Source organism: Budorcas taxicolor, chromosome 9, assembly GCF_023091745.1.
Source record: "Budorcas taxicolor isolate Tak-1 chromosome 9, Takin1.1, whole genome shotgun sequence".
Taxonomy (NCBI): Eukaryota; Metazoa; Chordata; class Mammalia; order Artiodactyla; family Bovidae; genus Budorcas; species Budorcas taxicolor.
In genome coordinates, this window is record NC_068918.1 from 59,115,114 (window position 1) to 59,127,327 (window position 12,214).

A 12,214-nucleotide genomic window follows, 5' to 3' on the forward strand; every position below is an offset into this window, starting at 1 on the left:
CGTCCACAAAAAAAAAAAAAAAAAAGCCAAGTGAGGCTCTCATGGAATGTGTACAGAGCAAGAATTGAAGTTGAGGATGATATATTAGAAGTGTGAAAATACTAAAATTCTATAATTATATACCTTATCTTATATAGAGTAACTTTTTAATTTTATTTGCCTCTTCATTTAACCCTACTTTTCAACTTTGCTCAAAATAAGTGAAATTATTTAATTACTTAGGAACAAATAGATAACATCTCTGTAAAATGAATGACATGCACATTGAATAAGAAGATCTATGCTCAAGCCCAAGGATATGGAATCAATAAACTGTATGACATATGATATTGTCAAAAACACAGAACAATGCCAGAATTACCCACAAAATTAATTTTAATCAAATTAATCCATATTTTCCTTCTGTACCATGAGCCTCCAGATGCTGAGTCATTAAGACCAGACAAGTGTATCAAAATGGTTTTGCAATCATGAATATAACACACTTGCAATTACTAACCTGTTAAGAGTCTGTGTTATTATTTCAAATTAGATACAAACAGAATAAACAGGAATATTATAGTGACATTAAACTGAAGTATGATTTAGGAATTAAAATTTTCAGGACACTAATCTTCTCAGTCTGCTGGCTTTCTGAATAAAGTAGCTATTCCTCTCTCCCAATAATAAGTAAATAAAAGTATTTCTAAAGTATTTTTAAAGTATTATTAAAAACAGACTCCTGTTGGGAATTCCCTGGCAGTCCAGTGGTAAGGACTCCATGCTTTCACTGCCAAGAGTAGGGATTCAATACCTGGTCAGGCAACCAAATCCCACAAGCCACATAGGACAGCCAAAATATCATACCTATACATATATATGTATATATATATATATATATATATATATATATATATGTATATATATATAGTGGTTTAGTCACTAAGTCGTATACAACTCTTGCAACCCATGGACTGTAGCCCACCAGGCTCTTCTGACCATGAGATTCTCCAGGCAAGAATGCTAGATTGGACTGCCATTTCCTTCTCCAAGGTATCTTCCCAGCCTAGGGATCGAACCAGGGTCTCCTGCACTGCAGACAGATTCTTTACCGACTGAGCTACCAGAGAAGTACTAGTATGAATGTGTGTGTGTATATATATGTATATATATATATATAATATATATTTGGAGAAGGAAATGGCAACCCACTCCAGTAGTCTTGCCTGGAGAATCCCATGGACAAAGGAGCCTGGCGGGCTATATATAGTCCATGGGGTCACAAAGAGTCAGACATGACTGAGCAACTAACACACACACACACATAATATATATTATGATATTTATATTATATTGTATATATATATATATTTGCATAATTTGCATACTGCCATTTGCCAGAATCCCAAAAGTATGCAAGTGAAAGACAAACAAACCATTCCATTGACAAAGAAATAATTTTGGATTAAATGGATAAAGCCAACCCTGGATCCCCTAGCCTATTGTAGTCTGAGAACAAGCTAATCTTTTCCTTTATGAATTGCTAATTCCTCTTGCAGAGTTTTAGTTCCTCCTTCAGTGTGTGAATAGAGAAAACTGAGAAATTAAAATAGAGTTGAACTCGGTTTCAGAGTTTAAATGAGAAGTGGCAAAATAAGGGCCAAACACGGAAGGACAGAAACTATTAGAACCAGAGAGTACTTGTCTTACTTAAAGGTATTTAAATTGCATTTGTTTAAGAATACCTTGCTGGCCAAAACAAAAGGAGCCTGCAAACCCATACTCAGGCTTTGGAGCTTGTCCTAGAGGAACCACATGGAGTGTTTGATGTCTGGTTATTTTGGTTTCTCATTCAACTAGCTGAAGAGAGGACTGTCCTCTATCTGATATCTTAAGACTTTGGAGATGATAGTGAAAGTGAAGTCACTCAGTGGTGTCCGACTCTGCAACCCCATGGACTGTAGCCTACCAGGCTCCTCCGTCCATGGGATTTTTGAGGCAAGAGTACTGGAATGGGCTGCCATTTCCTTCTCCAGGGGATCTTCCCAACCCAGGGATTGAACCCAGGTCTTCCACATTTCAGGCAGACACTTTAACGTCTGAGCCACCAGGGAAGCCCAGCAGACATGCCACCAGACAAATCCCCCTTCTCTCCTCTCCTCAGGCTTCAGCTATAATCTGGTATTGGGAGGAAGAACATGTTCAATTGCAAGCAAATGGCTATTGAGGGCCTAGCGAGCACTGTGCCCAAGGCAAACAAGAACGGATTTGGCACTTTTTAATCAGGACAAAGTTTCCTGGGAACATGCCTTCCTATAAACACAGGCCCTATTTACTGATCTTAGAGGTTCCCTTGCATTGTACATGTAAGGGATATGTCTGGGCAAAAAAGGAAATCAGAGATAGGACACATCCCAAACTTGTGACAGCTACTGGGAAAAGGTAAGCATAGGAAAAATGTAATGGAAGAGGGCTAGGTGTGCCCCAGCGTGAAAAGACTGGGTGGAGCAACCTCATCAAATCAATTGAAAGGAGGCCAGTGACAAGAATGAGATTCTGGATTTCACCCAGCTTTCTCCCTTACTCAGCTGTTCTTCCTTCAGTACGAGTGTTGGGATCCTGCAGTCAGTGGTGGGGTTGACTTGGGGGCAGATTCATGTACCTGGATGAAAAATTACAGTCAAGTGACTTGAGATAAATTTTACCTGTTATGTTTTTAAAACATTCAAAGGTGAAAAGATAATATAATATAATAAAATTAATAAATTGTATAGAGAAATCAAGGGCTTCCCAGGTGGCTCAGTGGTAAAGACTCCAACTGCCAATGCAGGAGACATAGGAGACACAGGTTTGATCCCTGGTTCAGGAAGGAAATGGCAACCCACTCCAGTATTCTTGCCTGGGAAATTCTATGAACAGAGGATTCTGGTGGGCTACAAGTCCATGCATTCACAAAGAGCTGAACATCACTAAGCGACTGAGTTCGCATGCATAGAGTAATCACATATTATAAAATGTAGTAAATTAACCATTTTTGTATGTAATTGAAAGCGTTAGTTGCTCAGTCATGTCCACTCTTTGCAACTCCATGGACTGTACCCCGCCATGGGATTATCTAGACAAGAATACTGGAGTGGGTAGCCATTCCCTTCTCCAGGGGAATCTTCTTGACCCAGATATCGAACCCAGGTCTCCTGCATTGCAGGCAGATTCTTTACCGTCTGAGCCACCAGGGAAGCTGCAACAGAATCATTTAAGTCAAAGAAATTCTATTTGAATATACTGCATACATATAGTAGAGCCAACACTTTAACTAGCCCAAGTTAATGTGGTTCCAGAGATGATGTTTTTAAGCACTGCTGGATAAAAACGCTGGCCTTTTGCCATGGTGTAGAGGTGACACATTAACATTCGTGCCCCTAACAAAGGTTTGATAAATGAGTGAATGGATGAGCATTGCAGGAATCTCTCATTACCAGAAAGGTCAAAATCAAGGTTTTCACCTCATACAGATCCCTTACCTCTTCCAAACGCTCTGCTTCAGAACTGTGGATAAAGCACTGCAGAAGTTAACCTGCTCTCTAATTCAGAAGGAATGCTGGGCTGAATGAGTTATAAACTGGAATCAAGATAGGCAGGAGAAACATCAACACCTTCAGATATGCAGATACCACTCTAATGGCAGAAAGCAAAGAGGAACTAAAGAGTCTCTCGATGAGGGTGAAGGAGGAGAGTGAAAGAGCCAGCTAAAAACTAAATATTAAAAAAATAAAAATCATGACATCTGGCCCCATTCAGTTCAGTTCAGTTCAGTCGCTCAGTCGTGTTCGACTCTTTGCGACCCCATGACCCTGCAGCACACCAGGCCTCCCTGTCCATCACCAACTCCCAGAGTTCACTCAGACTCACATCCATTGAGTCAGTGATGCCATCCAGCCATCTCATCCTCTGTCGTCCCCTTCCCCTCCTGACCCCAATCCCTCCCAGCATCAGAGTCTTTTCCAATGAGTCAACTCTTCGCATGAGGTGGCCAAAGTACTGGAGTTTCAGCTTTAGCATCATTCCTTCCAAAGAAATCCCAGGGCTGATCTCCTTCAGAATGGACTGGTTGGATCTCCTTCCAACCCAAGAGACTCTCAGGAGTCTTCTCCAACACCACATTTCAAAAGCATCAATTCTTTGGCGCTCAGCTTTCTTCACAGTCCAACTCTCACATCCATACATGACCACTGTACTACATGGCAAATAGAGAGGGAAAAGATGGAAGTAGTGACAAATTTCCTCTTCTTGGGCTCTAAAATCACTGTGGATGGTGACTGCAACCATGAAATCAAAAGACATTTGCTTCTTGGCAGGAAAGTTATGACAAACCTAGACAGTGTGTTGAAAAGCAGAGACATTACTCTGCCTACAAAGGTCCATATAGTCAAGATTATGGTCTTCCTAGTGGTCACTTACTGTTGTGAGAGCTGTACCATAAAGAAGCCAGAGTGCCGAAGAACTGATGCCTTCAAATTGTGGTGCTGGAGAAGATTCCTGAGAGTCCCTTCTACAGCAAGGAGATCAAATCAGTCGATCTTAAGGGTAATCAATCCTGAAGAATCATTGGAAGAACTGATGCTGAAGCTGAAACTCCAGTATTTTGGTCATCTGATGTGAACAGCTGACTCATTGGAAAAATCTCTGATGCTGGGAAAGATTGAAGGCCGAAGGAGAAGAGGGCATCAGAGGATGAGATAGCTGCATAGCATCACCAATGCAATGGACATGAATTTGGACAACCTGCAGGAGATGGTAAGGGACAGAGAGGCCTGGTGTGCTGCAGTCCATGGAGTTGCAAAGGGTCAGACAAAACTGGGTGACTAAATAGCAACAATTCAAAAGGAGCCTCTACAACAAAAGATGAAACATGATGGTTACTTTGTAAAATATTTGTATAAAAAAATCTTAAAAGAAAAGTCATTCCTCCATTTTTTGATTAAGAGGCAAATCAAAAGTGATACTGAGTTTAAGTAGTAGCTCATAAGACAAATTTCATGATAATGAAAATTTTATTTGCAGAATGTTATCTATATGATAATTTGCAGTAGTTCCATTTAACTAGACCTCTTCAATATTAAAAGCAATTCTACAAACTTCACCCTTATGAATGAGAGATTCTCTCTCAAGGTATTTATTTGTGCTTTGTTAGCCACTCTAGTATTCTGGCCTGGAGAATTCCATGGACTGTATAGTCCATGGGGTCACAAAGAGTCAGAAACAAGTGAGTGACTTTCACTTTTATGTGAGAAAAAAGTTAAAAATTGCATTTGAGGAACTTAATTAGATATGTTTGAATAGTCAAAATAGAACATTCCCATTAAAATATATAAAATCATTCTTATATTTAGTTGATAATGGGGGCTATATATTAAGAACATATAAAAGGAAACTAAAAACTTTAGATTCTAGATGATCCACTTTAAACACAGAAGAACCTGAAGTTGCTCAGTCGTGTCCAACTCTTTGCGACCCCATGGACTGTAGCCTACCAGGCTCCTCTGTTCATGGGATTTTCCAGGCAATAGTACTGGAGTGGATTGCCATTTCCTTCTCCAAGGTATCTTCCCAACCCAGGGATCACAGAAGAAAGTAAATCATAAATAACATTACTGAAAACCAGCAAAAATACCAAAGCAGTTCTCAACCCAATGTGAATTACCAAACCAATGTGAATTGTTTTGTTACCTTTTAATAACTACATAAAATATCCAATACTTTCTCATACATCCTTCAACTGATTTCTCGTATCAGTCATATGAAGTTATCTTAATTTTACACATGTAAAAATGGATAGAAATGACATTTGAACCCACATCTTCCAACTCTAAGTCCTATAATTATTTCATTGCACTATACTACTTTCTCTAATGGCTAGAATATGTAAAAGAATGCATCATCAGTGATCAAAGAGATACTTGTAATAGCTTTATTTTGAACTATTACATAGTTCAATATTACCAGTTCCAAGTAAGCTAAACGCTAATACGTTTAACACAGTAACAGGAACATGGTCAACATGAGTAAATTAGTACTATTATTAATGGAAGTGACTAGCAAATGTGTCTAGTGATTTTCATTCTGAATGCATCTACCTCACTCAGGGTTACACAATGAAGGGAACTGATATTGTCAGGCGTGTTCACAGTCCAGCCTGGCTGCTCTGCTTCTTTTCCCTCAGTTTATGAGCTCTGTCTCTGCCAAACTCATTCCTGGACATTTGTCTTCTAATGTGTGAGGAGTGCATGAGAAAGGGAGAGCTAAAATTAGAGCATGTATATGTAGCCTTTGAGGTTCAGTGGGTGTGGTATCTGGAGAGAGCATAGGTGACTTAGCTATAGCTAATGGGTATGAAAAGTGAGGAAATAAGGAGAGAAAGGTGTGCAAGGTAGCACTGTGGATTAAAATTTGGCTCCTTTTCTTGTTTATCAAAAATTATGAGTTGGATTGGATTTATCTTAACTACCAATAATTCTCTGTTTGTCCATGTTACCATTCAAACTGAACCACATGGGTTCTTTCCTTCATTTTAATTATAGAAACCTCTGCCTCGGGTATCTCCATTTAAAGGCAGCCTTGGATCATTTATTTTCCTAGGTTCGCATGGCTAACATTTTATAAGTCTTCCATTTTAAAATCTGCAATTGTTTTCTGCACACAACTTCTGTTTTTCCGAAGAATTAGACTGACAAAGTGATAAAGTGTTTAGACTTGGTTTGAGAAATTCCAAAAGGTACTTCAGAGAAAAATGATCAGGGTATAAGAAAGGATAAATTAAGAAGAGAATAGAGTCAAATCCTGAAACAAAGAAATCAGAATAGGCTCAGAATATTCCCATTTTGACTTTCTAGTACAGAAAGCAGAGGAACAAAATTAGTGCTTTGAAACTTGAGGAATGGCAGTAACAATGTTCCTCAAATCAGTCTTTGTTCTGAATAATTGGCCTGATTGTTCAGCCAGTATTTGTTATCAGAATTCATAGAATAGTATAAACCAAGTGATGCCCTTTAAATTAATGGTTTTCTCAGTTATACATGAATATCTTGCTTGCCAGCACATTTTAAATGTTTCATTGTTTAAAAAGTCAAATCCAATCAAGAAACTAAGAAATGAAATTTGTACTGTTCCATTTCCTTAATTGATGAAGACTTCTAAATTAATATCAAAAGAACAGCCTTTAACTATTCTCAGGGAATTTGTATAGATATCACAGTCATAGTGAGATTGTCTTTATTTCAAAAACTATTCTTTCCATAACCTATTCAAAGATTTTATTTTAGTGCAGTGAAAATAACAGAAGTATTAAAAGAAAGATAAATTGTGATTGACAGAGGAGAAAATCTAATTACTTGGAAAGTATATTTTGAAGGACTAGCATTGAGAATAATATCTTAGTGACTGAAATGAACATGTTGATGTTTTAGAGCCATGTTTTTCTGGAATATTTTATGCTTTATTTTTCTATGATGTTAGGTCTTTGGCTTGGAACTTAAAAGCAGATGCCTCCAACAATATTATGTGCTTATATTACTGTGGTATAACAGTGGTGTAATTCGTCTGCCTATAAAACCCCAATATGAAATGGAATGGATCATTAATTAATATGTTCAGTACTCTTTATCACATCCAGAACACTGATAGTTAAGAATCTTCCATCTATCTTCCCTTCCCTTTGCTAGTCTTCCCAGATGAAACCAATAAAAACAAAGATTGTCCCCTAAGCTGCCAGTGGCTTGTTTCGTTCTTCCAAGAAGCCAGATGCCCTACCTCTACAATGGGTAGACACACAATCCAATCAAAACTGCTCCGCTCTGTTCAGTGAGATGTAGTCTCTCCTGGTCTGCCCACTCTGGGTACCAGGAAAGTGATGAGAGCGACAGTCGGTGTTGGTAGATAATGGTCTTCAGCATTTCAAGTTACTTTTTTTCCTTAACTTCTTTAAATGAAAAAACAAAAATATTTACACAGAGAAAACAAATTAACCAGCACAACCAGGTATAAAATGCAAGTACATTGGTTAGTACATCATTCTTCACACCATCGTTATCTTTCTTGTGTCACTCCTGGTTTTTATCTGCTATAAAATACAATATTATATACAAACTAACAACATCTGAACCTGTTAAAAAATTAGTGGTGAGAAGCTGGACAATTTATACTAGTAATATTACATTGTCTGACATCCCCTGTGTATGAGATGGTAAAGACTATGCCTGCAGTGGACGAGACCCAAGTTCGATCCCTGGGTCAGGACGATACCCTGGAAAAGAGAATGGCAACTCACTCCAGTATTCTTGCTGGAGAATTCCATGGACAGAGAAGTCTGGCAGGCTACAGTCCATCAGGTTGCAAAGAGTCAGACACAACTGAGTGATTGATACTTCCACTTCCACAGTAAATGATATATTTTAATGTTAAAGAAAGTATGCTAAAGTAGCAAGAGAAAAACCTATATAAAGCCTACTTAAAGTAATTTGTAAAATTTTATTTTCTCTATAAAAAAAAAAACAAAAATGTGCCAGAGGCTATTTTTTCATTCCTTTGATTTTTATTTTTTTCAAATATTACTAAGTGATGTTTAGTAAAGTTGGGAGATTCTGCTTGAAAGACATATCTATTTGAGATTTTTAAAAGCTAATTCAGTGTCCATTTGATAATAAAGTTTTAAAAATAATGATATTAATTTGAGTGATATCAAGAGGGTATCATTATAAATGCAATAAAAGACCAAATCTTTCAAAGTTTTTCTCCATAGAAAACCATCAAATTAAGTCAAATAAAGATTAGATACCAGAGAAAATATAATTGTTGAATATATTTGTGTGTCACATGGACATATAAATATGTATTTTATAATCTGATCTGAAATGTATTTGTATACAGATGCCAATAAGTTAAAATAAATCAATTTTCTTATTATTAAATAATTTTATATTAAAATAACCTGAAATACAGGATGCTTGGGGCTGGTGCCTGGGGATGATCCAGAGAGATGATATGGGGTGGGAGGTGGGAGGGGGGTTCAGGACTGGGAACTCATGTAGTAAAGAAAAAAAAAATTTTTTTTTAAACCAACAATAAAATAACCTGAAATTGTATAGTATTGCTTTTATGTGAAATCTAGAAAAATGATGCACTCATTTTGATGAATGCATGAAATGAACTCATTTGCAAGGCAAAAATAGAGACCCAGACAAGAATAACAGATGTATGGATAACCAAGAGAGGAAGCAGGAGTGGGATGAATTGGGAGACATATATATACTACTATGTATAAATTAGATAATTAGTGAGAATCTACTGTATAGCACAATGAACTCTACTCAACACTCTGCAGTGATCTAAATGGGAAAGAAATCCAAAAAATAGGGGATATATATGAACATATAACTGATTCACTTTGCCGTACTACAGAAACTAATACAACATTGTAAAGAAACTATGCTCCAATAAAAATTAATTTTATAAAATAAAAGAACCTGAAATTTTATATCCATCTGTAAGTTCACAGATGATTAAAATTGTTTCATCCTTTTTTGTTTTCTGTTCACAGAAAATGATGACCAGCTGAATGGCTTGACAGCCAGATTAGACAATGCCAATATCAGAAACAGGGATCTCCTGAGAGCTTTGAATGACACTTTGGAAAAGCTAGCAGCTATTCCAAATGGTAAGAATTCCAGACACTGCAAACTATCCTAATGGAAATAAACTTTTAAAAAATGTTCCAACTTCTGCCTGTATTTCCTAGCACTATATTTGTACCATTGTCAGGCTATTAGATAATGGTTTTCATACTAATGAATTCTTTGTAAGAATGAGAAACTAAGAAACAGTTTTCACCATAATGTTTATCATTTGTTAACTGACATTTGTAGGAATAAATTACAAAAAAGAAAATAATAGACATCTTGTTATTATATTGTTCTTCCACATTTCAGCCCAGGAAATCTTACATTGGTGGGAAAGAATAAAATCATACAGACACTATCCTCTAAAATGTTGATTTACTACCACAAAATTGTAGTTTACTACAGTATCTACAGGGCTTCCCAGGTGGCCTTGTGGTAAAGAACCCACCTGCCAATGCAGGAGACATAAAAAATTCAGATTTGACCCCTGGGTCAGGAAGATCCCCTGGAGGAAGGCATGGCAACCCACTCCAGTATTCTTGCCTGGAGAATCCCACGGACAGAGGAGCCTGACGGGCTAGAGTCCATGGGGTCACAAAGAGCTGGGCACAACTGAAGCGATTTAGCACATACACAGTACCTACAGTAATAGGTGAGAACCAGCTGCCTTTCCGCACACTTTTCTTGGCAAAAACATTAAGATGTTAAAATTGAACCATGTCTATAATATCTTTTTATGCATTACCTGTTACTTGGAGTTAATGTTTGTTATTAGTTACTCAAAGCACTATTTTTGGGGGGATACTATTTTTATATTTTAATAGCATGATACAACAGTAGCAAGAGTTGCTAACATTTATTAAGCAAGGCTTATTCAGCATGTTTATGTTAAGTGTATGTTACCCTCATACTAATCCAACAAGGTGAACAGCATTATTATCTCCACTTTACAACAGACAAACTTAGATGGGACACTGAGGACCGTTGTTAAAAGAGACATAAGATTCCAACCTCACAGTTTAACTTCAGGGGCTGTGATCCTAACCCCTAATCTACAACATATTAGTAGGCACATAAATATATGTACAATGTACGTTTTTTATAAAAATTATGGTGAAGGAAACACATCTATACCAAACAGGAGCTATTAAAACCTTAATGATTTTTTTCACTTTTTAACATTAAAAAGCCCAAGTGACTTTACTGATTTTCATGTCACTTCTTCAGTGGTAAATATGTTCATAGAAAATATCCAATGCTGATAACAAATATAAATTGTTTACACACACACATGGTCTAATATATCTGAAAAAGTCTCTCTCTATCAAAATTGAAATACATTCGTTCCCTCCCCCCAACCCTGGAAGTGCAGATTAAATGTTAAAACTACTTTCGATGAAGCTATATGATTCATATGGATAAACTTCTCTCTTTAATATGTTCAGCAGCAAATCACAATATCGCCTTCCACAATGAACTTTTAGAATAATCACGTTGCTATTTTAAGGGCTAATCAGGTATTCATAACGAAGATCCCGGAGAAAATTCAATTTCACTGAAAATGTACTTCATTTGCTGTGGCTGAATGAGAAAGTTCAGCCTTTCCCTCATGCCTGAGTCCCTGAGGTCAGCCGGGCGCAGCCTCTTTGACAAGCATGGATTAAGCCACTAACTCAGGACCCTTTGTTTTCTCATACCGTCTTCTGCTTACAGACACAGCTGCTAAACTGCAAGCCGTTAAAGACAAAGCAAGGCAAGCCAACGACACAGCTAAAGATGTACTGGCGCAGATTAAAGATCTTCACCAGAACCTTGATGGCCTGAAGAAAAATTACAATCAACTAGCAGACAGCGTAGCCAAAACAAATGCTGTGGTAAAAGATCCTTCCAAGAACAGTAAGATCTCCTTTCTCACTTTGATTATTGCATTTATTTCTTCACACTCTAAAGGTATCCTGGACTCATAGCTGCTAGAGCAGGAAGGGGCCCTCATAGTGATGCAGTCTGCCCTCCTCCCTTCGTAGACTGGCCCCGGGAATTGAATGCCTACGGCTCCAGAACTGGAATACAAGACTCCCAGCTCCTCACTCGAGCTTATCTTATTCAAATTTCATCCGTTAAGAGGAAATTAAGAATTCTCAAAGCCTGCATGGTATTTGGCATAGGGATGCCAAGTACTTTTTAATCCTTTAGTATAATTGAAAATGCAGTTATACTTGGGAAATTATATCCTCATAGTTGTTGAAATTCCATGGAACCCAGAGGTCAAGGAGCCCTCTAATTAGCAGGCCTGTTAGAAGAGAATACTAAATGGGATCAACTTGAATGTATTCAAATTTGGGAAATACTGGTCTTTTATTACTTAAGATTCTAGTTAGTTAAACACTACCAGAAAATTAAAATATTTATCTAGTTTATCAAGAATATTTCTTCATGTCTTTTGTATATTGTCTTAAACTATATTGAGTTAAATATGGATTTACTTAGAAAAAGTGGGAGAACTAAATATCATACTTTAAATTATTAAGTAATAAGCATTATAATTTTTAATATTTTTTTACTCT

At 37.1% G+C, this 12,214-nt stretch overlaps 1 protein-coding gene across 1 annotated transcript in view; it reads left to right on the forward strand.

Annotated features, from left to right (window-relative positions):
* Window positions 1-12,214, forward strand: part of LAMA2 (laminin subunit alpha 2) — a 677,618-nt gene that overhangs the window by 575,293 nt on the left and 90,111 nt on the right. Inside the window, exons 43-44 of the mRNA XM_052645506.1 lie at window positions 9,572-9,688; window positions 11,364-11,546. Of these exons, the coding sequence (XP_052501466.1) occupies window positions 9,572-9,688; window positions 11,364-11,546 (300 nt within the window). The remainder of the gene's footprint in view (window positions 1-9,571; window positions 9,689-11,363; window positions 11,547-12,214) is intronic.